The 27,476-nt window shown below is 55.4% G+C and overlaps 13 protein-coding genes across 13 annotated transcripts; 6 read left to right on the top strand and 7 right to left on the bottom strand.

Annotated features, from left to right (window-relative positions):
- Window positions 1-547: 547 nt before the first annotated feature.
- On the top strand, window positions 548-2,062 carry IUM83_06823 (Adiponectin receptor protein; the record flags this gene model as incomplete). The annotated part of the gene is made up of 1 exon (XM_067931055.1): window positions 548-2,062. The coding sequence occupies one exon, from the start codon at window positions 548-550 to the stop codon at window positions 2,060-2,062; it is 1,515 nt and encodes a 504-aa protein (XP_067787280.1).
- Window positions 2,063-2,283: 221 nt separating this feature from the next.
- IUM83_06822 (putative adiponectin receptor protein) lies at window positions 2,284-3,216 on the top strand (the record flags this gene model as incomplete). The annotated part of the gene is made up of 2 exons (XM_067931054.1): window positions 2,284-3,054; window positions 3,145-3,216. The coding sequence occupies 2 exons, from the start codon at window positions 2,284-2,286 to the stop codon at window positions 3,214-3,216; spliced, it is 843 nt and encodes a 280-aa protein (XP_067787053.1).
- A 35-nt stretch (window positions 3,217-3,251) lies between these two features.
- IUM83_06821 (uncharacterized protein) lies at window positions 3,252-4,641 on the bottom strand (the record flags this gene model as incomplete). The annotated part of the gene is made up of 4 exons (XM_067931053.1): window positions 3,252-3,265; window positions 3,341-3,508; window positions 3,582-3,650; window positions 4,581-4,641. 4 exons carry the CDS (start codon window positions 4,639-4,641, stop codon window positions 3,252-3,254), a joined length of 312 nt encoding a protein of 103 aa, XP_067787055.1.
- Window positions 4,642-8,494: 3,853 nt separating this feature from the next.
- On the bottom strand, window positions 8,495-9,148 carry IUM83_06820 (Anoctamin-6; the record flags this gene model as incomplete). Its single annotated transcript, XM_067931052.1, has 3 exons — window positions 8,495-8,533; window positions 8,698-8,970; window positions 9,047-9,148. 3 exons carry the CDS (start codon window positions 9,146-9,148, stop codon window positions 8,495-8,497), a joined length of 414 nt encoding a protein of 137 aa, XP_067787054.1.
- A 130-nt stretch (window positions 9,149-9,278) lies between these two features.
- On the top strand, window positions 9,279-9,536 carry IUM83_06819 (Molybdopterin converting factor, subunit 1; the record flags this gene model as incomplete). The annotated part of the gene is made up of 1 exon (XM_067931051.1): window positions 9,279-9,536. One exon carries the CDS (start codon window positions 9,279-9,281, stop codon window positions 9,534-9,536), a length of 258 nt encoding a protein of 85 aa, XP_067787111.1.
- A 212-nt stretch (window positions 9,537-9,748) lies between these two features.
- Window positions 9,749-10,198, bottom strand: IUM83_06818 (Coiled-coil domain-containing protein 96; the record flags this gene model as incomplete). Its single annotated transcript, XM_067931050.1, has 1 exon — window positions 9,749-10,198. One exon carries the CDS (start codon window positions 10,196-10,198, stop codon window positions 9,749-9,751), a length of 450 nt encoding a protein of 149 aa, XP_067787112.1.
- Window positions 10,199-10,212: 14 nt separating this feature from the next.
- IUM83_06817 (Coiled-coil domain-containing protein 96) lies at window positions 10,213-10,744 on the bottom strand (the record flags this gene model as incomplete). The annotated part of the gene is made up of 2 exons (XM_067931049.1): window positions 10,213-10,598; window positions 10,669-10,744. The coding sequence occupies 2 exons, from the start codon at window positions 10,742-10,744 to the stop codon at window positions 10,213-10,215; spliced, it is 462 nt and encodes a 153-aa protein (XP_067787113.1).
- Window positions 10,745-11,535: 791 nt separating this feature from the next.
- On the top strand, window positions 11,536-15,573 carry IUM83_06816 (RAS signaling inhibitor ST5; the record flags this gene model as incomplete). Its single annotated transcript, XM_067931048.1, has 11 exons — window positions 11,536-11,603; window positions 11,675-12,131; window positions 12,199-12,688; window positions 12,765-12,838; window positions 12,900-13,049; window positions 13,119-13,280; window positions 13,360-14,086; window positions 14,150-14,895; window positions 14,966-14,981; window positions 15,455-15,475; window positions 15,545-15,573. 11 exons carry the CDS (start codon window positions 11,536-11,538, stop codon window positions 15,571-15,573), a joined length of 2,940 nt encoding a protein of 979 aa, XP_067787114.1.
- Window positions 15,574-15,952: 379 nt separating this feature from the next.
- IUM83_06815 (Ribosomal RNA large subunit methyltransferase E) lies at window positions 15,953-18,591 on the bottom strand (the record flags this gene model as incomplete). Its single annotated transcript, XM_067931047.1, has 4 exons — window positions 15,953-16,228; window positions 16,304-16,466; window positions 16,537-17,555; window positions 17,617-18,591. 4 exons carry the CDS (start codon window positions 18,589-18,591, stop codon window positions 15,953-15,955), a joined length of 2,433 nt encoding a protein of 810 aa, XP_067787115.1.
- Window positions 18,592-19,238: 647 nt separating this feature from the next.
- Window positions 19,239-20,728, top strand: IUM83_06814 (protein disulfide-isomerase domain; the record flags this gene model as incomplete). Its single annotated transcript, XM_067931046.1, has 6 exons — window positions 19,239-19,286; window positions 19,357-19,518; window positions 19,583-19,796; window positions 19,886-20,046; window positions 20,115-20,299; window positions 20,380-20,728. 6 exons carry the CDS (start codon window positions 19,239-19,241, stop codon window positions 20,726-20,728), a joined length of 1,119 nt encoding a protein of 372 aa, XP_067787116.1.
- A 238-nt stretch (window positions 20,729-20,966) lies between these two features.
- IUM83_06813 (Nucleic acid-binding, OB-fold) lies at window positions 20,967-21,555 on the bottom strand (the record flags this gene model as incomplete). The annotated part of the gene is made up of 3 exons (XM_067931045.1): window positions 20,967-21,145; window positions 21,222-21,351; window positions 21,421-21,555. The coding sequence occupies 3 exons, from the start codon at window positions 21,553-21,555 to the stop codon at window positions 20,967-20,969; spliced, it is 444 nt and encodes a 147-aa protein (XP_067787117.1).
- Window positions 21,556-21,680: 125 nt separating this feature from the next.
- Window positions 21,681-22,619, top strand: IUM83_06812 (Protein tyrosine phosphatase SHP1/Cofactor for p97 ATPase-mediated vesicle membrane fusion; the record flags this gene model as incomplete). The annotated part of the gene is made up of 3 exons (XM_067931044.1): window positions 21,681-22,018; window positions 22,086-22,403; window positions 22,490-22,619. 3 exons carry the CDS (start codon window positions 21,681-21,683, stop codon window positions 22,617-22,619), a joined length of 786 nt encoding a protein of 261 aa, XP_067787118.1.
- Window positions 22,620-23,190: 571 nt separating this feature from the next.
- On the bottom strand, window positions 23,191-27,430 carry IUM83_06811 (putative peroxisome biogenesis factor; the record flags this gene model as incomplete). Its single annotated transcript, XM_067931043.1, has 14 exons — window positions 23,191-23,395; window positions 23,487-23,545; window positions 23,609-23,751; window positions 23,832-23,922; window positions 23,984-24,197; window positions 25,512-25,578; window positions 25,653-26,035; window positions 26,113-26,309; window positions 26,392-26,518; window positions 26,595-26,683; window positions 26,768-26,926; window positions 27,008-27,053; window positions 27,136-27,248; window positions 27,323-27,430. 14 exons carry the CDS (start codon window positions 27,428-27,430, stop codon window positions 23,191-23,193), a joined length of 2,001 nt encoding a protein of 666 aa, XP_067787119.1.
- Window positions 27,431-27,476: the final 46 nt, after the last annotated feature.

The following is a 27,476-nucleotide window of genomic DNA, read 5'->3' as shown; positions in this document are numbered from 1 at the left end:
GCGACTTGCACTGCTCCGTTGCCAGCCAGCCAGCGAACAGCAAGCAGCAGACCGCTGAAGACCCTCCTCTCTTTGATGCATGACACGCATCGCTGGTATATCGCAGCGTCTATTTTCGCCAAGTGACGTGAAATAGACGCGGCAGAAATGCACCGGCACAAAATAATACTATAGTACTCATCGCAGCATCACTATTCAAAGTCAGATTCACTAGAAAAATATCAAGACGGTAATATCACATTAACAGAAAATTATTCGCTTGACCAGGGACAATGTAGACAGGTTGAATTGGAACCCCATATACACACCAAGTTGGTGTGCGCCACCACCCAGTACGCCGCGCGGCGATTGGCCAGAAGTCGGTGCCGACACGGCAGGGTCAGGGCTGCTGGTCGCTCATTCCAGCTTCCGCCGTGTCGCCCAGCCAGCAAGCCGCTCTGGAGGAAGACAGCCCTCTTGCCACCTGCACCGCTGCCTGTGTGTGCGTGACTTGAATTAGCAGCGCCGCGTAACGTCCAACGCCCCCGCGCCAACGGCCGCCGCCAGCATGGAAACGGGCCACCACATGCTGCTGCGCAGCCACTCGAAGAAGCTGCAGGCGCCGCCCAAGCCGCAGCCGCAGCCCAAGACGAAGACGCCCGCGCGCCCAGCGCTGGACGACGCCATGGCCTCCGCCGGCGGCAACAAGCTGCACACGTTCGAGCGCCTGCACGCCGAGGGCTTCGCCTACCTGGCCGACAACTCGTACATCCGCTCGGGCTACCGACTGCACTACTCGGCGCGGGAGTGCTTCCTCTCGCTCTTCGAGCTGCACAACGAGACGCTCAACGTGTGGACGCACATGGTCGGCTCCTTCATCTTCCTCACGCTCATGCTGTACCTGGCGCTCTCGGGCCACGCGCTGGCCCCGGCCGCCGACACGGCGGCGCTCGCGGGCCTCACGACGCCGCAGGCCTGGTGCGCCAGCGCCCAGCCCTGGATGGAGGGCGGCCGCCACATGCCCAGGATGCTGCTGGCCTCGGGCGTGCCCGATCTGTGCCCGCCGCCCACGGGCCGCGTGGCGCCTGCCAAGTACTACGAAGTGGCCAGCGTCATCTTCGACCACAGCCTGCACCGCCTGCCCAGCCTCGAGCGCTTCCACGCGCTCGTGGAGCAGAACGTGGGCGGCTTCTCCGACTCGGTGGGCGCCCAGATGGAGCTCCTGCGCTCGGAGCTCGGCGCGCTGTCGGCGCGGCTCGGAGGACAAGTGCGTGACGCCCACTCGGAGCAGGTGCGCTCGCTCAAGATGCAGCTGGACCAGCGCGTGGAGTCGCTCTCGCTGTTCCTGCAGGACGTGGCCAGCCAGGTAGGGGCCGACCTGCCCATGAAGTACGCGCTGGAGGAGCTGAACGGCGTCGCGGACAGCGTTCGCAACGGACTGCACATCCTGGCCACTGTGGAGGGCCCCCACAACGTGCCGCACTGGCCCATCTTCGCCTTCATGGCCAGCGCCGTCGTCTGCCTGACGTGCAGCGCCACATTCCACCTCATGTTCGTGGTCAGCCGACCGGCCTATATGTTCCTGTCGCGCCTGGACTACGCCGGCATCACGATCCTCATCGCCGGGTCCTTCTACCCCATGATCTACTATTCGTTCTACTGCCACCCGTGGCTGCGCACGGCCTACCTCGCGTCCATCTCGACCATGGCCGCGCTCACCTTCACTGTGGCGCTCATGCCGGTGTTCAGCACGCCCAAGTTCCTCGTGGCACGCACGTGCATCTTCCTGGCGCTGGGCTTCTTCGGCGTGGTCCCTGTGACGCACCTGGTGTGGCACTTCGGGCTCTTCGACCCTCACGTGACGGTTATGATCGGCCCGCTGCTGCTCATGGGGCTGCTCTACACGAGCGGCGCCATCATCTACGCCACCAAGTTCCCGGAGCGCTTCTACCCCGGCCGCTTCGACCTGTGGTTCTCGAGCCACCAGCTCTGGCACGTCTGCGTCGTGGCCGCCGCGCTCGTGCACTTCGCCAACGCGCTGCAGCAGTACGAGTGGCGCTGGAACACGCAGTGCGAAGCATAGCTAGAAGGAGGACAGAACGTGCTGCACTCAAGCCCAAGATCTATTCGTCGCGTGTCCATTTGACGCCGCTGTTCGAGGAAGTCTGAGCAGCAGCGGCGGCTAAATAGAGGCGTCCTCATCATTATTTAAAGCTTGTGCCGTACTTCGTGCCCGAGTCTCTTGTCTATTTTGATGGCCGAGCTTCCTACTCCTGCTCAGATTCATTCGTGCCCAGTCGAGATATGAGTGCGGCCTCTCCAAACAAGCAGGAAGCCGGCAGTTCCGTGGCCAAGCTGCAGCTGGAGATGCCGGTGGCACTCGCGCACGAAATGAAGAGCACAGGGCGCTGCTCGTTTGATGCGCAGGGCCGGTTTTCCGCATTCGAGCAGGCCGTGGCAGGCGAGGCGCGAGAATCGGCATCACCTCGCGAGCGCGACATTCGGCGACTCAAACCATCGTATCGATCGCCACGAGACACCGATCACTACCCTCCGTTTGCAACCGCGGCAGCTAAAGGGGCCGTGGCCGCGAGACTCGCGTTGGCAACTCAAGCCGCTCAGCTGAATTCGCCCACCACACGCACGCCATACCGAGCTCCGAGCGACCACGACTTCCGGGAGCCAACGTCGCCGATCAAATGGGCGCCACAGGCAAAAGGTCGAAACTTCCAGACCAAGTTCGTGCTGCCTAGCAACCAGGATATCCGACGACGCACTGCGCGAGACCAAGACGGCTTCTTCGGCACTGCTCCTGGAGAAGACGTGCTCTCCCTGCCGCTGTCACCTCCGTTCCGGCAGCAGTTGCAGCACCAGGAACAGCTTCAATTGGCGACCAAGGCGCAAACGGCTCGCTCGCCACCAAAAACGTCGCCGGCGAAACCAGAATTCACCTCTCGAGTCACGCACACGTCCCGCAAGAGCGCTAACGAGGCGTTGCGGTTGGAGATAATCCTTGACCAAGAAGGACTACTACCCCAACTTCAAGAGATCCGCCAGCACAGATATCGAGACGAAGTAAGACCCAATTCGCCACCTGCGAGAATTCGTCTGTGGTTACTTCTTGACACATTTTCTGTTGCTGCTTTTTGAATGTTTGTCATTCAGGCAACATTGGCTGTTCCATTCCTCGCAAGCTTTCGTCCGGCATCGCCGCTGCAGCCAATGTCTCCTAGCTGAAGACGTTCAACCTTGCTTTTTTTGTCGCGAGCTACTTATTCCTGCCAAGCTGGTAGATCAACACATATTCACAATACAAAGGGGTGTCACTCAAACATTGATGAACCGTTCTATTTGCACGTACCTTCCTCATCCGCGGAGAAGTCGAATTGGCGGCGGTTTGCGGCCTCGCGTACGGCATCTAGCCCCGATAAATCGACTTTGGTGTATTCTGATGGCGGCCGTATACTACTTCTGCTTGATTGTCTCCTTTGAATCGTCAACCGGCGTTGCTGTGGTGTCGTTTCGGAATCTACACGCAGAAAGCACAAGTTAGACATAATATGCCATATACATGTAGAACAACTGAGTCACTGGATACGCACAGGCATCTGAGAGAAAGTCAAACTGATCGCGAACCGACGATAGCCGATTGACTGCTATGTCCTCGACCTCTGCCCGTTCATACGACGAAGCAGCAGCGTCAACTAACGGGGGTACTGCACTTGGGGGTGGAGGGGTCAAAGGAGGTGGAGCCGCAGTTGGCGGAGGTTGAACGCGCTTAAACAACTTCGACAACTTCCTTGGTGTTGGTGGCTCCGGCACAGCAGGGATGTCTCTAACGCTGCTCTTGCTCTCTTCGCTGTCACTAACTTTCGAACTTGAGCTCTGGGACTTTCGCGTCAGAGAACGCATTCGCGGCGAAAGCTGTCGAAGCAGCGTCTGCTCACTCGCTTCAGCCTGACCGCCTATGGCACTGCCGTCGTCGCTGTGCGTAGATGCTGGGGTTTTGGATTTTCGTCTGAAGAAACTCAATCGAGGTGAAAACCGACGCGAAGCCGAGTCTACTTCACGCGTAGCAGGAGTAATAGAAACTCTTGGTTCGTCATGGCTTGATATTGGTGCCTCCGGTTTCTCTTCATATATGTCATCATCATGTGAATCGCCACGGCTTGATGCTCCTTCCCTGAGTGATAGCTGCACAGGCGCATATATCTCAGGATCGAGATCAGGTTGCGGAAATGAAGACTCCGGGGATACATACGGGGACGTTGGGGGCGCTATTGGGGCTTCATCATCGTCGGATGCCGAATAGGGTTCAATAGTGGATGGAGCTGCTGGCATTCGTTTGAATAACTTGGAAAGCCGCATCGGCGCGGGTCTGCCTGTCGCGATAGAGCCACTAGCACTTTCAACACGACTTGGTGTGATCCCCTCTTCATCCGTGTTGCTGATCTTCATTTCTGCAAGCGGAAGTGGCCCAGGGCTTCCTCGCCGTGGTTGCTGAAGCATTGGTGCTTCAATGGCCTCCGCTATGTTACCTGGCATATCCTTTTTCTCTTCTACATCTTCCGCAGGCTGCTCTGGTGTAGGAGGCCACGCACCGTGAACCGGCCGGAAGTAGCCAGCAATCATCTCTTCACTGCTTTCACTCACTCGCTGCATCGCTTCGCCTTTGACTGATAAGTGTGCTTCACCATGTTGTGCTTCGATCGAGTGTAATTCCTCTGCAGGTTGTTCTTGAGAACCTTGTACAGGGTTTCCTTCACCTGTAGCAGACACCACTACATTTTCAGTGTCGACGAATGGAATACCAATGTCTTCTCTCTTGCGCAATGCCACGTTCAATCGTTGTAACAACTCTAGACGCTCCTTATAGTGATGCAGAGCGTGTTCTGCAGAAGGAGGTGGTTCCTGGAGACTGGCAGCTTGTTTTTCGCTGTGCTTACCCGGGACACCTTCTTTTGATGGCGCTTTCTTCTCATTCACTTCAGCGCGGCCAAAGTAGCGCTCAACAAGGAAGGTGTTGCGTGCACGGGCTTCCTCCGCGTGACGGCTTTCGCGTGGAATCAAAAACCATAGGAGCTGGGCCGCAAGCCAAATTACTAACACTCCAACCAGCCACCAACCCACCCGACGCTCGATTGAGATATCATCAAAATTATCCGCCGTGAAAGCTGTCAGCGCAAGTGCTATGGGAACTGAGATTTTGAGCATAAGAAGCAACCAGGGTGCCCATAAGCCGAGACTGATGTCATCGTCATTGGCTCCGTGATATTGAACTCCCTCGGGTTCCGGTCGTTGCCGTATGCAACAGAGCTCCAGAGCATTTTGTCGCAGTTTCACAGCACAATCAACCAGTGCGAACAACGGCAGTAATGGGCATGCAGTGGAAAACATAGTGATCAATCCAAGCTGCATGACAATCTGTGCGTAGTCCTTGTTGGGACCCGGGAATGTGGGCAGCGTCGTTTCTTCCTCGTGCTGCTTTCGTTTGTAGCCCTGCTCACCTCGTTTTACCTCACTGAAACGCTTAACAGCGGTTAGAATCAAGACAATACGCATGGCCAGCTGTGCTCCAAACAGCGCCAGCGCCAGTGTTTCAATTTGTATGAAGATTCCGACGTCTCCTTCAATTCGGGCGTTATACGACACATACAGAGGACGGAGCGGGACTACAAAGTGCACCAGCATTTCCAACCCACCAATGCTGCTCAACATTAAGAGCATCAATCCCGTAAAAGTGTTAAACAACTGCAGGATAAACATCTTGGCGACGACAGAAGTTCGATAAACGGAATGGTCGCTGGAGCTGCGAGAGTACTCCCATCTTGTTAAAGCACGCGCCACACTAGGAATGCTAGCACCATTCCACTGAACTAGTAATGCTTGGCATCCACAGCTACCAAGGACCGCAAATTTCTCTCCCCAAACATCGACAAGCATGCCTTGGCTAAGAAACAGCGAGAGTACAACCATCAAGTTGGCACTTCCTAGAAACAAGATGCACGTCCATGAGCCTAGTTGCCGTTTAAGAGGAACAAGCTCGGAGCATATCGATGGCTTCTGCATGGCGGTATGGTTTGAGTCGAAATGCAAGCTGTTAACATTGCTGGCCGTATCATTCGTAGTAACCCCCCACTGAAGTTGGTACCAGAGACTCCTACGCTCCCACAACTTGGCTAATCCAAAGCTCCAAGCAATCACCACGAGACCCAAGATCAGCTCAGGTAGCGAAAGCGTCGCTCCAATCTTATCGACACTTTCGGATATCCCCCCATTATCGGTGCGTCTACTGTGTGGCGACGCGAAAAATATCCACAGTGCTGAGACCAAAGAATGCCGTGCTCGACAGGCTATCGCAACAGTAGATGCAACTGCAGGAATAAGCATCATTTTCCCGTAAAATGCAATCCAAGCGAAGTAGAAGGCAATCTTTTCTCCGAAATAATCCCGCACACTTTGAAGTGGTTGGCGGAAGGGAGCAACGCGGCAGAGTAGGTTCAGTATAGGATAATCGTCCGGCCACAGCTCACCCGGAAGGTGACTCGGTCTCCAAAAAGTAATCCATGCCGAAGCGAGCACGCTACGAGAATTAAAATCAAACCGACTGGCACTGTGGAGACAATGCAACGACGATACAAGGCCACAAAGGGTGGCGGCATTCACGTCAAACTCGGCATCAATGATGCATCTGGTAATACGGATACAGTCAATTGTGCGCAGCACAACTGAGCGTCGATACGTATCAGGTATCTCGAGCCGATTAGGATACTTTTTGTAGATAAACTGACGCTGGATATTCGGTGAGTAGCTAGCGAACGCTGGAGCGGGATTGTGACAGCGAATCATCCCTCGAGCAACGCGCGATATTCTTGAAAGCGCGTGGATGCGAGCGGAAACTCGTGGCAGGGATTCTCCGGGAAACCATACAGCTTCTTTCGGATGCATAGCCTTTTCCGTTAGCAGCAGCTTTAGCTTGTGTTTGGCAGTATTCGCGTCGAGCACCTTCTGGTCAGCAATCACTTCTTTCTTGTCACGCCAGAAGCGCCTCCCCGGGTCGATGGCATCTGCAAACTGCAAGCGGTACGCCTCCATCTCGCACAATGTTGCAAGTAGGAGATTATCGGATGCGAAAATATGAACAAATATCATCTTCCCGTCATTGGAGACACTCAGGCTCAAATCGAGTTTGCAAATCGCTGTTAGCCGGCGCAGCATCAAGGTGCGTACAATCGCGCCGAAATCACTAGCAGTAACAACGACATTTGGAGTGCGCACGTCTGCAAGCTTTCGACCTGTCCGAGTAGACCACTCCTTTTCAAATGCTTCGCGCTCTGTTGCTAAACGACCTGGATCTCTCACTCGAACCGTTGTCAAATAGATGTCGAGAGCCTCATCGTAGTCGACAGGAGGCGATGACTGCTGCAAACTGTTCTCCACAGTGCCAACCGGGAATTCGTCTCGCGGCGAAATACAACACAGATAATTTAGCACGTTCACAGCGGCTTGACGAAGCGCAGGCAAAATGAGCTGCACCAGGAGGACCAGCTTGACTCCTATTGACCATGTCAAGTATGTATCGGTGAAATTGAAGGACGCAACCAAGAGAGCGACGAATTCATGCTGGCAAGATAAATCAAATTCTGTAGGAGTTTCACTGGCTGCCATCGTGACGCACACGTGGGAGATCCACCGTTTGACAGACGAACACGTTTGCGATGATGCCTTAATGTACACTTCGCGAACGTCTTGTACGTGTGTCTGGCTCAGCTCAGCGGTAATATCAGGTCCAACCAGCCTGGCAGCAATTTTGATAAACTGTACCAGCATGAACACCTCAGAAGCGACAGCCAAAACTAACAACACCGCTGCCAATCGTTGCTTCCACCCACATCCAACAAAGAGAGCTGCAATAAGAGCAGATAATCCAGACAAGAGACTCACTATCACCACCCATGTGAAAACCGCGTGGAAATCAACTATAGAACAGAGGCCCAGCAGATCCGTGCTCGCCAATGCATTCGAAGAGCCAAACAATGCAGTACCGAAAACCAGTAACCGTGTGAACAACGCGGTTGCTGGAGCTGTCGACGAAATTCGCGAATTACTGGTTGGTTTCAACAGAGAAAGTTGCCTTTGTCTCTTAGCTGATGCTTTCCCGGGGGCCAATGGGTCACACACAGCCAAAAATAATCCAGTGAAAAACACTTGCAACACCAGCAGTCCCACCTCACCGATGATAACTGGCTGAGCAATCGCATTAGCACGAATCCAAGTTCCAAGCGTACCAGCGGCACAAGACTTCGCCTTGTCGTTCCACAACGGGGAGAAGAATTCGCGCCGATCAATGACCACAGACTCGTAGCTGAGCCTCGTCGTAGAGGATTCGGTGCAGTGAGCGCTCAACCACCAGATGAAGGCACTTGGTCCATCAAACACGAATCTCTGCACGAGAGATGGCGTCGTTCCTCCATTAAGAATCAACTCGATAGTGTCCTGCGTGAGAGTGTCTTCACTACTTGCTAGTGCTTCGTACAACTTGTTTTGACTCCTTCTGATGATGTTCGTCTCATCCAACGCCAACGTCAAGCAAATAATGAGAACAACACCAACCAAGAGCAGTACTCGTGCACCATTGATGCTACATCGCCATGCCGCCACCCAACCGACAGCATGCACAGCAAGTAGAACCCCCATAGCTTTCAGGGTAGCACCTACCAGTGACGGAGGCACATGATCGCGCCCGTCGTCATGCTTGTACCACACGTACAGCACCCCGATCGCCGCTACCAATACAACCACGGACGTCGCGTGCAGTCTGCGTAGAACCCACGCCACATACGACGACATGGGAGGCTTCTGCTTGCCCTCCACCGCTTTCCGCTCCGCCTCCACTGCTGCTGCATGCGCCGCATTCTTCGCCGCCACCTTGTGCAGATACTCCTCCTCGCGCTGCTCGATCGCCGCCGTCATCTCTGTGATCTCTTGGAGCTGCATGCACCCCACATACCCCCACAACAATTATCAACAATGAGCATTGACACACGTCGCAGACATGGGTTCGTGCCTTGTCCTGCGTGGTGCCGCTGCCGCCGCCGAGCGGGAGCGCCATCACGTAGTAGTAGCGCCACGGCTTCCGCCCGGCCGAGGCTCCTTCCCGGGTCCCCATCTTGTCGACTGCAGCGCCTCGCAGCCGCTCGATCCGACTGCGTGCGGTCACGGTCGCAGCTCTTCAGGATCCGCGGATCCGGCCATGATGTGCAGCTACACAACGACGTGCAGAGACGGCCTCACTCGTGATGGAGGTCAAGGTGCTCTACTTCGCGTCGGCGCGCGAGGAGATCGGCCTACGCGAGGAGAGGCTGCGCCTCCCGGTCGACGGCAAGAGCGCCACCACGCTGGGCTCGCTGCGCCGCGCGCTGGTGGACAAGTACCCGCACGCGGCGGCCACCATCGAGAGCATCACGCTGGCGCGCAACCTCGAGTACTCGGAGGACGACGTGGCGCTGGCCGACGGAGACGAAGTGGCGCTGATCCCGCCCATCAGCGGAGGATGAAGAAGACGGGAGCCAGCGGTCTGCAAGTAGCACAGCACAGGGGACAGACAACACACCAGCACGCAACATACCTGCTCTGAAGCAACAATATATAAAACCAAGTCAGTCAGCCGAACCTCGAGCCAGCCTCTCGAAGCGTCTTGAGCCGTGCAGCATGAGGCGAGCTCATCTACAACTACAGCACTACCACTTGCTCGCCGCCGCCGCCGCGCTCAGAAGCGGTGGACGCCCACCGTGCGCTGGAAAATGTTCTCCAGGTCGCGCCCCATGCCGACGCTGGGCGGCGCCACCAGCAGCTTCGGCGGCGTCTTGGAGCGCAGCCGCGCGAGCCACCGCAGCCCCTTGTACACGCAGGCGAGCGCCGCCATGCTCAGCATGAACTGGAAGATGCGCACGCGGCGCCGGCGACTCTTCTCCTCCTCCTCCGTCACGGGCGGCTCGCCGTGCCGCGGGTGGCCGGGCGGGAACACGGGCCGCGGCGCCAGCATGGCGGCGATGCCTGCGCACATGGCGCCTATCCTCTCGAGGAAGTGCACGAAGCTGCCGATGCAGAAGTTGAGCGCCTCCGCGTTCATGCCCAGCAGCTCCGTGATCTGGCCCACGGAGCTCACGATCTGGTTGAAGCTGGCGAGCCAGCCCAGGCCGCCGCCGCTCGGGTCCATCATGCCGCCGCCCATCATGCCGCCGTAGCCCATTCTCGACATGCCGCCGTAGCCCCGTAGCCCCCGTAGCCCCCGTAGCTGCCTCCGTAGCTGCCGTAGCCGCCCAAGCCGCCTCCGTAGCCGCCCAAGCCGCCCCCATAGCCGCCCATGCCGCCGTACGAGCCGATGCCGCCGTACCCCGAGCCGTACGTCGAGCCCAAGCCCGTGCCGTAGCCTCCGTACCCCGTGGCGGCCCCGTACCCCGTTGCAGCGGCTCCTGTTCCGTATGGAGAGGTCGTGGACGCCGCGTTCATGGCTGAGGACGCGCTGGAGAGCGCCGCGCTGCCCGCTACAAGAGACGACGGGGCGGCGGAGCTCGAGGACTGCGGCGCGACGCCCGCGGACGCCAACAGGTCGCCGCCTGCAGAGAGAGAGAGAGAAAGAGCGTGAGAGTGATGGTCAGGACGACGGACGGGAGGAGGAGGACGCACCTGCTTGGGCGGCGGCGCTCTGGCGCTTCTCCCAGGGCTTGGCGGGCGCCGTCGAGGAGCTCAGCGTGCTGGCCATTGTGAGTGTTGTGGTGCCTTTTGGCCTCTGTTCAAGCTGCTGCGTCGACAAGGACTGGATAAGGTTTGGGAGGGAAGGAACCGGCTGATGTAGAAGTGAGTATGGGGAGACGGAAGGTAGAACATTTGGTTATAGAGGGGTTTGAGGCGACTTTCGGACGACATCCGAGGGATTCTGAAGTTGAAGTGGGGCCATGTCAACGTTGACACGCCACGCATGTCCCGACCACACACGCGTCGACCGCAGTAACTTAGTGCAGTCGACACTACCAGTGACTACATCCTGGCACCACCGGAATTCTGAACGCCGCGGCGCGAGGGGCCAGAAACCAACAGCTCTGTGCCTGGACGTCATCCCAGTCGCGATGTGTTACGCTACGATGAGCGGCAGTGGACAGCTCAGCTAAGGGTCTACGTCGCGGTCAAAAGTGGAGACCGTCGGTAGCAGGCTCTCGTCGTTTGTTGTCTCCCATCTCGCGAATAGTATTTCGTCGCCGGAGTCGCTTGATTGACAGGCTTCAACTCGCTGATCTTCAGGCTGAAGAGCCAACAGCTCGGTCGCAAGCAACACGCCAAGCTGCACTGCTCGTTCGCTTCTGTGCCAGCAGTCGTGATGAGCGTCCGCAACCGGACTATCAACAAAATGCGTCACCAAGCTAATTTGGGTCGGAACCGTCCGTTGGCGCTCCTGCTCTGCTCGGCGCTTTCCAATTCCGTGCCTGCACGCAGCCATGCCCACGGACCCGGCGTGTTGAGAAGCCAATCTCCATTCCTCCATCTACCTGACGCACGATGAGTGACAGCGAGGAGGACTCGGGCAGCGTAGGCAGACAAAAGTCCATCTTCAGTGGCATGGGCAGGTGAGTGCAGTTACTGTACGTTGATGGCTGATGCCGGCGAGCTAAGTGTAGGCGTTGTCGACTTGAGGCAGGGTGAAGCAGATCAACCACCTTCGAGAGAAGTGGAGCCCCAAGCCCAAATCGCCGCTTCCCGATCGGACCTTCATCGAACCCCCGCCTTCATCTCCGTGGATTCGGCGACCTAGCCCAGAGAAATACCCGCAGGGGCCGTACAGCGATAATGGACGCCGTACTCTCCACAGAGCGCAGTCGGTGAACGGATCGCCGAGACGGCAACCCGTGGTCACCGTGGTGGACATGGAGAGATATCTCGCAATCAACACGTGGTTGGAACACAACGGAATCAACGTTGCACAGATCAACACAGCAGTGCCCGATAAGCGGGGGAACTCAAAAGACTACGGATTGTTTGACGACATGTTTAGCTCACTGGACGTTCTTGAAAATTCGCTGATGAACGAGCTTTCCTACCTCAGCTATGGTAGTGACAATCGAAGCGAAGGCGATAGGGCTTCAATAGTAGACAAGGTACAGACTAGGTATTCTTGCAAGCTCTCACACGGCTGGCAAAACTGACTTCCATTTTGTTGTGTAGTCCAGGGAAGTACTCACGCTCTCGCCACCTGCATTGTTTGATTATCTGGTCGTGATCGCGCCCGACATGGTCGATGTCACGATCCGCAACTTTTGGAACCTACGAGAAAATGTGTTTGAAGCTACCGTCGCATTCGCCTACCCTCCGGAGAGTCAATTCCGCGTCGAAAGTCTCGAACACTTTTGCTTTCCTACTGGAATCAAAGCTACCACTGTCAATGCAAGTACAGGTATCAGTATTGAGAAGAGTGGCGATCTACTGAGCGAAAATCCGCCATCGGCCTCACGAGAGGGAGACTTTTTTGTTTTGATGATCTCCGGTGGAGGAGTGCAAGGCCAAAGTGTTCAATATGCGATGTGCATGAAGGGAATGGTGCAAATTCGCAACGGCGGCGACGATGGGAAAAGTCTGATGCTTCCGATTTGTTACTGCATCGTCGCTCAAATTCCCCTTATTCCATTCTTTCGAGCTGTACTCCAGGGTTTTTTGGGTAAGGATATGCTATCTACAAGTCTGCAAGTTGGACGCGCTGTTTGTCTAATGCGATGTGTATCTAACGAAAACAGATAACCTGCGATGTGATCTCGAATCAAGTACATGTAGTGGCTGTGGGTCTTTGAGCAGCATCGTGACAGACAAGGTAATATTTGTTTATTCCATTCGATTCTAGTTCTAGTAATCTCATTATCTATTCTTTTCAGCATACAAGCTACATCGATGATACGCTGCAAAACCTAACAAAGGTATCGTTGCCCGACAAAGGTCTTTCACTATCTGTCAACATATTTCCATCGCCAAGTCCTGAGTTGGTTTTGACTCGACCACACAAAGAAAATGATGCGGATGAGAAGGTTGCGCTGTTGTTGCAATGGGCACTTCCGTCGCTGTTGTCCCGCTTATCAATTGACCGCCTACTTCAGATTCTGAGTCTCTTGCTCGTCGAGATGAAATTTATCGTTGTATCGGGTGATATCCCGCTGTTATCCGCCGCAACGCTAGGACTGGCATCGTTGTTGCATCCACTTGGGTGGGCTGGACCACTAATCAGCGTGCTGCCTCCCTCCATGCACGAGTACATGGAGGTGCGTGAGTACGGTTGACATCAAAGCTTACTTGCTTTGTTTTCACTTACTTGCTTTACTTGTTTGTTTCGTTCTGCAGGCCCCTGTCCCCTTAATTTGCGGCGTGGACGAGCTTCCTTGCGACTTTGAGTGCTCAAAAGGCACTTGTATTCTCTATCTAGCTGAAAGTCGTGTACAGCTGCACGTCGAAGATAAGAGGTCCTTTGAAGCACTTCAGATGCCTGAAGTAGAAAAACTCTCGGGTGATCTCACGAGATTTACGAAAGAAATGTTGGGTCGCGTTACAGGCTCGTTTAGAGAGAACGTCACGCCTTTATCGACGCATTTAGTAATTCACCGCTTCCGGCGGCATATTGAACACTTGATCAGTGTTTGTGCGCATACAAGAGAATCATATCGGGCTGAAGAGTCTGAGCTTATCGCTAGCGAGAAGCGGTTCGTAAATGTGTTCAAGCAAACCCAAATGTACCAGAAGTACCAAGATGATCAACCAATGACTGCAACGATAGACCAGAGCATCCACCAGTCCCCGAGTGACCAACCTGTAAGGGATGAAGTGCCAACGAAAATGTCTTCCGTCAACACCCAGCATGATGGATTGAAGTCAGCAGCTAGTGTATTGTTCCAAATCGCGCTGGCTGGAGTTAGCACATTGCCGCGGACTAGCTCACGATTAAGCATGACCGCTAAAAGTGTTGCAGACGCGGAGGAGATCGAGACACAAAACCATGAAGTTGTCGAGTTGCCGTTGGATGAACTAGAGTCAGGATCGGCGAGGCTTTCGTCAACAGCTCCCTCACCTACAGGTAACTTTTAATTCCTGTCTTATTATCATATCTCACTAACGTATTTGCTGGTCTCGTGTCTAGCTAGAATCTTCTTCAACATGAAAAAGTCTCCAAACGAGAAGACGGAATCACCCACCCGAGGTCAAGAATTGATATCCCCAACACCGAGTGAACAATCAGCTCAAGCAGATAGACCCGACCGGACTTTTGTTTGGCCCCTCAGCCAGTCAGAACTAGACATTTTCTGGGTGGTGGATGAAGCAAATGCTGCGAGCCCCACTGTTGTCAGCCCTGGAAGTGCTCATCGACTTGTATTGCACTCACCTATGAGTGATGTGTACGAATCCCCCCGTCGTAGTCCGAACAATGAAAGCGTCTCCAGCTACGTAGATGACCCGAAAAGTGTGACCCGAAGTGAACACGGGATTATTGTGAATGCTCAACGAGCCGACACAGATACAACGATCTCGATCTTTGACGCTGCCTTGAGTGAAGCTTTGGGTAGTGCAGACACCACTGATGACGCGTGGTTATTTGATACGTCCGATGATCACATCCTGAGCTCGCATCATGATAATGACAGCGATGAGGATCGAGGCACCAAGCTTGACAGCTCACCAGAAGAGTATGCTACACATTTACACGACGAGGAGAGTATGAAACATGAATCGCTCCAGCAAAACTCGCCCTGTAACAATCCTCGACGGTCGTGGCACCAGAGTATGGATGACCAGAACAATGACCGATCTCAGACTCTTGAATCCCAAGAAGCATCGCTGCCACCGGACCAAGCTAAAATTCTGGTAATGGGAATAAGCATTGACTCGGTAAGTCTGGTATGTACATCATATCACTATATTATTGATTTACTAATCCATAACCCCTTTTGTTCTGCAGCGTGGAGCGTGGGAGGGTTGGTGCGAGGGGAAAATTTTTGTCTCCTTGGATTTCACGACGCTCACTTGGGAGCGGCGTGCCGTCGCATTTGCAGCCCTGAATATGAACATTGCCGATATTACGAGCATTATCCTTGACGACGCAAAGGCAATATCTTCTGGCGAGATACAACAGAGCCGACTTCAGCTGAATTTCGGTAGCGAAGCTATCTACTTCCAGTTCTCAAATTCTCCGCAACACGACGAGTTTTTCAGCGCATTGAGGTACCTTGTTCGCCCAACTGAAGATCATGGAGAAGGGCGAAAGGAATTCTTATCGTCGGTATCTCCAGTGCCTACACCAGCACCATCTCATCCCCCACCCTCTCTGCGTAATGAAGAACAACGCATTGCACCAGGAAACGAAGAAGACACTACGGTTACTGCGGTACATGCCTTCCCCTCTCTAGTGATAGAGACCGATATTGACCTGTTCAAACGAAAACTTCAGCGTGGGTTCCTTGTGGAGAAGGTAAGGTGCTTTGCATCTCAGAAATCTCGCTCGTCTATCTTACACTTTCTACTTGTTTTGATGTGCTAGCATGGTCGGTTGGGGAAGCCACACGCTAAACTTCTTTTCACAGATGCGCTCTGTACGCACATCCTGTGGAGAAAACCGCCCGCAACTGGAGCTGATGGTCAACATGAGCTGGACCCCCTTGACGACCAGCTGCACCATCATCGGTCCACCTTATTTTCTCACAATAAGAGCATTCCCGTCGAGAGTATCACCGCAATCGTGACCGGAAAGCAGACAACAGTGTTCCGCCGAGCCGCTGCGAACAAGTCAAACGAGCGCGTGTGCTTGTCGATTCTTACCCCTACGCGAACGCTCGATATATGTGCCTATTCATTGCAGGGATTCCAAGAACTCTATCGCGGGTTCTCTTTACTGCTAGAAGAAGTCAAACAAACCCATGATGGGTTAGACTGATCAACAACGCGTTATCTATTGTTCATCTTGCTCAAAACTAGCGAGCTTCTCCCACATTTCGTCAATTTGCGTCGAAATACGAGGTTTCTCATCTGCTGCGTTCTTAGCGGACACAGTTCGTGGAGTTCTAGTGACTCCCTTAACCACTTGTGCCGCTACAGACGACTGGAGAGACCGTTTGTTGTTTCGAGCTGCGGTTGCTAGAAGCAAGGCCTCAAATTGCTCCAGCTCCCCAAACTGTATCAAGCAAGCTACCAACTTGCTCAACTTGTCCCTACATTCCACACGATCCTATAAGGCGACGAAGCTAGGGTTTAGGCCCAAACTAAACTCGACAGTAGCAACGGTAAAGGAAAATAAACGTACCAAGAGCGATTGAGGGTACAGTGATCCGGAAAATGACTTGCGGTACGTTCGAACTCGAGCCGACATCTTTGCTTTGATTTCATCTAGAGACAGCTCATCCTCCACCTCAACCGCAACAAGGTGACTTTCGGTCTCCTTCTTGAGTTCATAAAGTAAATAGTAGCTATAGAGAGCAAAATGCAATCAGAGGTCAGAACCGACACGATGGGGGTACAGCTCTACAGTAATCATACCTGAACGGAGACACCAAATCGAAAAATTCATCTCGCCCAGCTTGCTCTAGCCTTTTGAAGGCTAATACAGCCCCACGAAGTGCATCGACCACTTGCTGGAAAGCGTCCCGTTCTAACGGTAATACGCGTTCTGACACAAAAGTTCGCGGGTCCTCGATATCGATCGGAGCAGAACAGAGTTCCGAAAAATGGTCACACAGCACAGCAATGGCCGTCACAAGATTCAACTTCTCAGCTGTCTCGTCGATCACATCAGATGAGTCGGGAACCTTAGCTTCTTGCCAGAAATCGGAGAAGCTTCGCCGCACCTGAGCTGCGTGATTGGCGAAATCGAGAACGCGGACGCTGGGCTTGTGCTTATGTCGACGATTCAAACGACTGAGGAGCTGCACCGTGTGTGCACTGGAACGTAAATAGCGGTCCACGTACATACATGCCAGCAAGGGCTCGTTGTAGCCCGTATCTAGCTTGTCACAGACAATGACGATGTCGCTGATGGCCAGAGTGACACTCCGATTATTCAGCGTTTGCTCTGTTACGGGCTTGGAGACTTCACCGTCTAACGATACAGATCCACTGAACGCAGCGTAGCAATTCCAACCGAGGTGCTTCTTTTTCACAAACGTGGTGATCAACGTGTAGTAGCGTGCGACATCCTGGCGACTACGAACCACGATCATGCACTTCACCTTCGGATGCTCTCGTTTCATTGCTTGGAAGTCCGTCATCATGATCAAAGCTTTAGCCTTAAGTACAGCAACATCATCGCTTGCGTGGTCGATAATACGCCGTCGAACACCACGGGTCGTTCGTAGCAACTCTTGCACGGGCTTCGGAAATACTGACGTTTCAACCTCGCAGCTCATGCATGTGTAGTTATCAAGGGTATTCATGATGCGACCATCTGCTGTAGCTTCTGCGATGGGGTAGCAGTGGAACGGATGTCGAAATCCTTCTTCTGTTGAAGAGCCAAACAGCTCGAGCGCATCCGTATTCGGTGTCGCTGTAAAACCTATGAACTGCGGGAAACACAACTGTTAGTGATAAATCGCTCGATCAACTAACCACAAACAAACATACCGTAAGTTGAGCACGGGTTCCTTCTCCCGCCTTCATGACCTTCTCAATGGCATCACGCGTGGAAGAAGTGTGCGACCGATGCGCTTCATCCGTGATGATCGCAACGCGCTGGAACGCGTCTTCACCACTTCCCTGCTCTTCGGTATCACCACCAGAAACCCGCTTCGTGTTCGAGCTGCGATGCAGCAGCCTCGTCAGCAGTACGTCGTCTCTCACCAGCAGCCCCATCTTGTGCGTCGTGGTGATGATCACCCTCTGCGGACTCTGCTGCTGTTGCTTCTGCGCCGACGCGTCCAGCAACTGGGCCAGATGCTCAATGCTCTCGGCCCGGAACACTTCGTCCACGCCGTTCTGCCGCAAGAATCTCTCCACTGCATCGCCCACCTGCTCGTTGAGCTTGACTCGGTCCAGCATGACCACAACAGTGTGGAATTGCAGGGACTGCGCGTCCTTGACGTTCAGCAGCTGGTGCGTCAGCGCTGCGATCGTCAGCGTCTTGCCTGCACCCGTACTGTGCTGCAATAGGAACTTCTCTGTCGTGGTGGACCCTTCATTGTCCTCCGTCGTCCTCGTCTGGATGGCGGTGATAACGTTCTCCACGGCTGTCAACTGGTGCGCCCACGGGGTGAAGACCACCGCCCGCTTAGTGCCGCGGGTCACGGAGCTGCCCCCGACGCGCATGGAGGCGACAATCAGGGCGTGGAGCACGCTCTGCTTGTGCTCTGCAGCTGCGTCTTCATGGGGGTCGCCCAGTTTGCGGCGCTTGGCGTCGCCTCCTTCCACCTCGGGCTGGGAATTGGCGGAGGACTGCGGACTCGGCACTTCGGCGGCGGCTGCTGCTGCTGCGACCTCCTCGGGCGTGGGGCGGGACCACTGCGTCTGCCGCGTGAGCGTGTGGTAGTAGTAGACTTTGCCCTTGGAGCGGGACACCCGCACCAGCCACTCGGGCGGCAGCGGCGTCGGCGCCGGCGTCATTTATCGCTTAAAATTGCGGTCAGAAAAAATGAGCGTAGAAATTACATAAATGACGGATGTAATTTTCGCAACATCGATGTATGGAATTCCTGATGACCTCATCGTGTGAAGTGTGAGGCGCTGTGCTGTCCTACAGTGCACATTGTGCAACAGTAATGGTTGGAGCGCTGGTTCAATTGTCGCGATGAGCCCTTGTCCGGCATTTCGATAGAATAGCCCGCCGCGTCAGGAAGCGTTCACAATTCCAGGCTCTGGACACCCGAGTTGCACTTCGAAGTGGACGGCACGCAGGTTGGTTGTCCAGTCCAGCCCTGGTGACGATTGCGCCTTGACAATCAACAGTGTCGATTCGATGTACATGCATCACGTTGACAATCTGGACTCACGTACGCGTCCATACAAGGCGAACAATGCTTCATGCGTAGTGCAACCAACTACAGTAGAAGCGCCGACCGCCGTCCCTGTCAAGCCGCGATGGGCGGCATCCCAAGCCAAAAACGCCCAGCAGCCCAACCAAGCCTACACTTCGACCTCACCTGGTGTGCGCCACACGAGACGATCGCTTTTGAGAGGGATCTTGGACATCTTGCTTTCAGTATTGATTAGGCCGCTCAGTACGCAACACGACAAGTTCCCCCTACACCGCGATGCAGTTCCGAGCCGCGTTGCTGGCGCTGGCCGCCGTCGCCTTCGCGGTGCGTGCGGGCGCCCTCGCTCGCTCTACCCCCTCCCTGTGTGCTGACGCCCTCCCTCGTTCCACCGCAGGCGCAGAGCGCGCAGGCCGCCCCCGTGGCGCTCACCGAGGCCACGTTCGACCACCAGACGAGCAGCGGCGTGTGGTTCATCAAGTTCTACGCGCCCTGGTGCGGCCACTGCAAGAAGCTGGCGCCCACGATCGACGAGCTGTCGGAGGCCGACGGCCTGGCGGTGCGTGTTGCAGCGGGGGCCTGTGGTAGCGTAGCGTAGGCGACTGACGCGCTCTGCCCTGCAGGAGAAGGACGTGCACGTGGCCAAGGTGGACTGCACGACGGAGCGCACCGTGTGCGAGCGCTTCAGCGTGGGCTCCTACCCGACGCTCAAGGTGGTGGCGGCCGGCAAGTCGTACGACTACAACGGCCGCCGCGACGTGCCGACCATGGTCGCGTTCGCCACGGAGGGCTACAAGAAGGACTTCGGGGAGCGCGTGCTGTCGTACGCCGAGTTCGGTGCGGGATCTATTTTATCTATGTGTGTCTCTCTCTCTTGCAGTGAGGGAGGAGAGGCTGATGGTGGCTGTTGGTGCTTTGTTGCGCAGTGGAGCAGCGCAAGGCGGCGGCGGCCGAGCAGGCGGAGAACGAGCGCAGGAGCGCCGTCGTGCAACTGTCGACGGCCTCGTTCGAGGAGGAGGTGCTGGACAGCAAGGACCCGTGGCTCATCAAGTTCTACGCGCCCTGGTGTGGACACTGCAAGCGTCTGGTACGTGGGAGAAGAGAGAGAGGAGGGCTGAGGTGGGGAGGCTGACGTGGTGGATGGACACATTGCAGGCCCCCACGTGGAACAAGCTGAGCCGCACGCTCAAGGAGAACGGCAGCAAGACGCGCGTTGCCAAGGTGGACTGCACCGTGCACCGTCGTGTGTGCTCGCGCTTCGGCGTCAACGGCTACCCGACGCTTGTCTTCGTCAACGAAGGCCAGGTGTACCGATACAAGGGCGGACGCTCGCTCCCCGCGTAAGTTCACCTGTGTTTGCCCCTTAGTGAGGAGATCTATGAACTGTGGTCCTGATGTGTGCTGGTGCTTCGTCGTTTAGGTTCCTTGACTTCGTGGAGAGCGGCTGGAAGAAGGCGGAGTCGACTGGCCCGATCCCGGAGGAGGGCTTCTTCTCCAAGATCGTGGACATCACCATCGAGTGGGCCACGGAGCACACCGTGCTGGCTGTTCTGGCTGGCATCCTGGTGATCGCCATCGTCGTGGCCATCTTGGTCGCCATGCTGGACTACTGGCTCGGTGCGGATGATGTGGCGCAGTACAAGAAGGCGCTGGACGAGAAGGAGGCGGAGAAGAAGGAAGCGGAGAAGAAGGAGGGCGAGGAGCTGCCGCCTCGCGTGCCGTCCGCCGCAGAGGCCAAGAAGACTGGCCAGAAGCCCAAGGACGAGTAACGCAGCTCCCTCACTCGAGTGGCGCCTCTTTAGGTCTTGCTGCTGCTGCGCGCATGGGCGCGTGAAGCGCGGGTCGATAGAGAGAAGAAGGAAGACAGCCGACTGACAGGCAGGCTAGCTAGTGCTTCAAAGTAGTTCGTTAGTTATGATTCCCATCAAGGATCGACAATGAGCATGTACAGCTGCGAGCTTGGCTTCGTCCCGCCGTCGCGTTAAATAAGTCGGAAGGGGTTCGTTCCTACGTCGTTGCGGTGCTGGCCACGGAGGTCCAGTACTCGACCACTTCCAGGAACCACATGGGTTCGCGCTGCAGCTTGGCGTCGAGCTTGACGACCTGGTGGGCCAACAAGGTGCGCACGGAGCCTGCAGCGTCCGCCTTGGCCTTCTGCATGGGGCCGATCGCCATGATGTAGTCGCCTGTGCACAGTCAAGCAACCCGCACTCAGCACCGTCGACAGTTCCATTGACACGAAGACTATGATATAGCACTGACCCAATTGCGGCCTTGCATCCACGTCCGGAGGCGCGTTCTTCAAGAAAAGCTTGAGCTCCAGCCGCAAGACGCCCGTGCCGTCGTCTACCGAGCACTGCTTGCGGTCCTCGGACGTGGCGACCACGACGCCCTGCAGTCAGCGCAGCAGCACAAAATTCAGCTGAGCTCCTCATTGTTGCAGTAGTTGGGGCGGCGGCACCTGCACCCAGAGGCGCGCGCAGTCCACGCCCTTGATCGAGGGCGTCGACCGACTCGAGGCCTGCAGCGCCGCGTAGACCTGCCCCACGAACGCCTTGGCCGTGCTGCCGCCGCCGCCGCTGCGCTTCGCCGACATCGCCGCCCAATTGGAATTTTCACGTTAGGGTTTTCTGGACACAATTTCAAGTTTGACGGGTTTTAGTCGCAGATATTTTTTTTCGGAGATGCACATTACATTAGAGAACGTCAGCGGCAGCCAAGATGGTCAACATCGTGGGGCTCTCGAGCCTCAACAACCGCGGCGACGACGAGCCGCGCGCCGACGGAGACACGCCCAACCAGTACTACGCCGGCGGCGCGTCGGACCGCGGCGGCGGCAGCGGCCTGTCGGTCATCGGGCCGGGCGGCGGCGACGACCACGTGGCCAACATCATCGGCCGCGCGCAGCAGGACGCGCGCGCCGCCACCGCGGCCGGCGAGAGCGCGCAGCCGCGCCACGTCATCACCTTCTACCGCGAGGGCTTCACGGTCAACGACGGGCCGTACCGCGCGCGCTCGGACGCGGCCAATCGGCCGTTCCTGGAGGCGCTGGAGCGAGGGTGAGTCGGGCGCTGGCTGATGCGCAGAGGGAGGGAGAGGTTACCGGTATTGACTTGTGCGATGCAGCCACGTGCCGCAGGAGCTGGAGGGCGAGAACCGCAACGAGCCCGTGGAGATCAGCCTGGTGGACAAGCGCTCGGAGGACTACGTGGCGCCCCCGCCGCCGGCGTACACGGCCTTCAGCGGCGAGGGCCAGACCATGGGCTCCACCAGCTACGCGGCCGACGCGGTCATCCAGGGCGCGGCGGTGCCGGCGGAGCGCCCCGTGGTCGACGACAAGAAGCCCACCACCACGCTGCAGATCCGCCTGCACAACGGCCAGCGGCTGCGCGAGACGCTCAACTTGGACCACACCATCCGGGACCTGCACGCGATCATCCAGCTGTACGTGGAGTGGAGACTGCAGGGAGGAAAGGTGGTGGAGTGACGGTGTTGCTCATGATGCTTTTGTTGTGGTGGTGTGGGTGTAGGAACGATGCGGGCGCACAGCTGTACACGCTGCTGGCTGGGTTCCCGCCTCGCCCGGTGTCGACGGATCTGGAGCAGACAATCGAGCAGGCTGGACTGAAGGGCGCAGCGGTCACACAGAAGCTCATTTAAAGGTGGGGTTGGCATCGCTCTACGCAGCTCGTGATGAGGCAGCGGCTAGCTCGTTTTGGTCTAGTGACCCACTACTATTGAGTTTTCGTTTATGAATTGATGAATTCAACAGAATCTGCCAAAAAAACATTATAGAACTACGTGTACTTGTCGGCCCTTGCCCCGGAGAAGAGAGTGTTCTCGCCTGTAGGTCATTGTGGGCTATCACTTCCTGAGCTGGGAAGTTCTCTCCAAAGTTTTAGGGTTTTACCAATCGAAGCCTTGTAGGTTCCCCCGGTGGAATTGCATTTTAATCACCCTCGTGCGGTTTGTGTGGTAGACGCGATTCATCCATATTAATTAGTACCCAATACTCGAATCTACTCAATGTGTACGGCAGATCTCCACTTGCACCTTGGAAGTCAACTCTTCCGTTGACTTTTCAATGCCGAAACAAACGCTCTTCACCTCTTCTCGAAGTACATGGTTTTATTTCGTGGGACTGACGACCACCTGAAAACACCAAGTAGCAATATCAGAGGAATTAACTGAGCCAACGCCGGATAAAGACACCAATAGACTGAGTTAATGCTTAGGCAAGCGCGGTGCGTTGGTGCGCGACGTGCGACTTGAGCGAATCGCTGGTAGCCGACACGTCGGCTTCGGCGACGGAAAAGTCCGTGTTGCGGGCCTTCGAGAAGCCGGCGTACATGCGCTCGAACTGGAGGCGCGCGGATTCGGAAGTCGACGGCTTCGCGTTCTCGAAGGAAGTATGAACGTGTGCTTTGGTGATCAAGCTGCAGTGTTGTAGAATTGTTGAAAGGGGGTGAGTTCGGCAAGTTCGGCGACATACGAAAAACAACTAGTAGACAAATCTCGGAAACGAACCTCGACGCATCACCGTTCAGCTTTTCGTGCACGAGCTCCAGCTGTGCCGAGTACATGATCTATATGCAATTAACTCATCGTCAGTTCAACATTCCGCACCACATCTTTCTGATAGTGCGTACCGCTTGCAAATCAGCTCCTGAAAAGTGTACGCTTTTCGGGGCGCTTGCAATTTCAGGAAGGTATTCCTGGGCCTCGTCAGAGAGCTCCATGTCTTTAGAAACCGCGCGTAGAATATCTAAGCGCTCTTCCTCATTCGGAAAGCCTGCAATAATGTAGCACGACATGAATACGCTTCGATCACAGCTGCACAGCCAACGCTGCATTTTCGTTTTCCTAACGTACCGCAGTATAGCGATTTGTCCAATCGTCCAGGTCGAAGGAGAGCAGGGTCAATCATGTCAGGTCGACTTGTAGCAGCCAGTACATAGACACCCTGAAAATATTCGTGGTTAATGTTATGACGCATCTGACAACGACAATAAAATATCGCGTACCTTTCGAGCCTCCACTCCATCCAAGAACGTAAGCAGTTGATTCACCAGGCGATCAGTGACACCGGTGTTGTCGGCACCTCGGCGAGGAGCTATGGAATCGAACTCGTCAAGGAACAACACCGACGGAGCAGCCGATCCAGCTCGTGCGAACAAGTCTCGAATAGCTTGCTCACTCGCTCCGATGTACTTGTTCAGAACCTCAGGCCCTTTCACACTGATAAAGTTTAAACCACACTCATGCGCCACCGCGCTAGCCAACAGGGTTTTGCCGCATCCAGGAGGGCCGTATAGTAGCATTCCAGCTGGGAGCTTGATTGGCGTGTTGTCATATAACTTCGCATAGCGAGTGGGGAGCTCCAATGTATCCTTGAGTACGGTTCGCACATTCTTCAAGCCTCCAACGTCACTCCACTTAATGGAGCTCTTAAAGAGATCGACTCCAATCAATGCTGTGGGCTGAAAGCCTTCAATCCCTTCGGCAAAATCACTTTGTTGTACCTTGTGCGTCACCTCGGATTTCTTGCTTGGCTCGAGCAGAGCATGCCGCTTAAACATTTGGTGTAAAGCACGATCTGTGGCACTCGATAAGTCTCGAAGGCTGTATCCTTCTGTCAAGGACGAGAGCAACCCAAAATCAATCGTAGGGTCAACAATGATTTGCCTCGAATCCTTTGCTCCTTTTCCCGTCGAGTTGGCGTTGTCAATTTTCATTTGCAGCATCTCGCGAACCAATGTCTCGCGTCGCTCAGCGTCCGGCGATGCCACTTGAATGGGGCGGTCAAAAAGTCCACAGCTTCGCAATGTCTTGTGAATGCTTGTATCAGATCGAGCTGCAGCGACAACTGCAACGCTCTTGCTCTGCATAGCGTTGCCCACTGTCATGAGAAGCTTCCTTCTTGCGTTCTGCTTCTGGGACCCGGATAAAGCCGAGATAGCATCGCACTCGCGCTTGAATGACGCGTTTAGCTCAGTGGTTGTTTTCCACATGCGCTGGCAGTTCTGATTCATCAAAACTAAAAGAAGTTCCGCAATACGTCGAGATTGTTCATTTGAAGCCCCCGCAGACTCGTCTTCTTCTGGCACCAACGCATCCAGATTATCTAATACAATCAAAGCTGGTGCGTGCATCGCTGCTTCTTCAAACAAATCGTTCAGCCGTGATTTCACAGACTCCATCTTCAGCCCGCGCAAGTTTCGGCACTCTACAATTGTCGTAAAGGCTCCGAATTTTGAAGATGATTGGACTTCATGTACTAAAGCCCGCAGCAGCGTCGACTTACCGCTACCTCGCTCGCCATGCGCCAAAGCGCAGCCTGTTGGTTTTGTTCCCAGCAGGACTCGCGCTGCCGAGGCATCTCGCGACAATATGGGGCGCACTGCTTTCATTAACGATGAGTATGCCTTTGCGCCACGTGATAGCTCCAAAACTGAAAGATTCAACGCGCTGATTGAAGGTGCCTTGGAGTGCACGTTCATCAAAACTTGCTGCTGGGGACCTGTTGCATTTTGCACCGTGACTTGATTCAACGATAGGACACTGCCACCATGGCTCCTGCCCAGCATAGTATATTTTTCTAGTGCCCCAACTGGAACACCTGCGACGTTACACAACAATCGCCGTAAGCATATCATTCCACTGCTTAAAAGAACTTGCGGAGACAAAACTCACCTTCCAGTTGCTCAGCACTAAATGCCTCCTCCGCATCATATTGGACTCCAACAATTGCTTGAACGATTTCTCCACTATCCAGATGAAGGCGGAGAACGGAACCAGAACTTACGACATGACTGCGGTCGGTGGAGGTACTCCATCGCAAAAATGTTTGCTGAATTTGGTTTGTCAAGACATTGTACTCGCCGTCAGAGCCATCAGGGATAGTGAACAATGTCACTGACGAAGGAGGCAGCTCTGGCAGCTTCAAAACACGCAGGTAGACAAATTGGTTCGCAGTTACAGCCAGAGTAGCACTTGCGCCGTGGTTCAGCACAACACGGCCACGGATAACGTCGTGGGACGCTTGGAGCCTCACAACATAACATGTGGGCTGGTTTCTGTGGTTACATTCATGGTCACTGTGAGTGTATAAGTGTTTAAAAGACCATGTTACAATCAATTCGAGAACACAAACCGTGAACTTTCGCCTTGCTCGTTCGGTTCAGGAGTTGCATTCGCAGATTTGGACTCCAGACTCCACAGTGCAACCACAGGTGCTTCTTGCGCATCTGATGGGGCGTCGGGAATGATTGCACCGTCGAGCATCGCCAGAGTTTCCGGGTGAACCCACACCTCGTCGACCGTATCGTTGCAAAGCGCGCCAACATCTTCCTACAATATCGAGAAACCACGACGCATTCATCGGTAAGCCGGATGAACACCATCTCTTCAGTTCACGACATCAGCATCACACCTGGACAAGCAACGGCGGTGACTGCTCATAGTACAAATCGGGGCTCAGACCGCGCTCTTGTCCCTGTACTTGGCGCTCTTTTGGTGCCACAATAACCTCGGAAATCGGCGTCAACCGAGCGTGCTCCCTATGAAACACACAATTCATGACAAGCGAACGTTTAGAAACGGCAAAGATTGCGATCACAGCCTTGATCGACGTACATTCCGACAGGAAGAGACGCCCGGACGCGAATGAGCGTGTTCTGGTTGATCCAGATCGGACTCACTTGCTTGTCGTTGACCACGCACATCTGTCATCAAAATATGCACACCCAACACCTCGCCATCAGCAACAACTCCTCCCTTGCTCCAAAGCAGCCACACTCCCGCTCTACCTGCCGCAGCAGCTCCGTCTCGATCGCCCCCGCGTGCAGCTGGATCAGCTCCCAGTCGTCCGGCGTGCAGGGCTCCACATTCACCTGCCGTGCAATGGGCAGCGCGTCTACCACATGGACGCCAATGAACGTCTGCGGCGCTTTCTCCAGGTGCTCTTGCTGCACACACAAGCGCACAGTCAGCCCCATCACAACAGACACAGCCTTTTCCCTTCCTCTCCATTCCAAGGCGCAACGCACCAGTCCAACACAGCGCGCCAGCTCCACCGGAACTTCAATCACGTCACTGCAGATGCAGCAGTCACACACACGCACACGCCGTTGAGTCAACACAGCACGAATCCTCATTTACCAGCTCCCGTCCCCACCTGCGCAGCGCTCCGTCCTTCACGAGGCCGCCGATCCAGCCCACGCACACGCGCTGCACGTATCCGTCCACGGTCTCCCACGACAGCTCCAGGATGGTCGAGCCAGCGCCCGCCTGCAGCGAACAGACCGACGGATTGTTAGCAGTGGCGAGAGGGGCTAGCTACTGTCTGCTGCAGCGGGGCGTACGAGCTCGGGGCCGCCCAGGAAGGTCTGCACGAAGGCCGGCGGCAGGTGCACGAAGCAGCTGCTTGCAGGAACCAGCGCCGGCGCCAGGAACGCCCCGCGCGCGGCCATCTCTCTCTCTTCTCTCGTCGCTCTCTCGTCGAGGGTTGCAGTTTGC

This window comes from Phytophthora cinnamomi (assembly GCF_018691715.1).
Source record: "Phytophthora cinnamomi strain GKB4 chromosome Unknown Contig62, whole genome shotgun sequence".
In the NCBI taxonomy this organism is placed as follows: domain Eukaryota; phylum Oomycota; class Peronosporomycetes; order Peronosporales; family Peronosporaceae; genus Phytophthora; species Phytophthora cinnamomi.
This window is presented reverse-complemented; position numbering and strand designations above follow the sequence as displayed.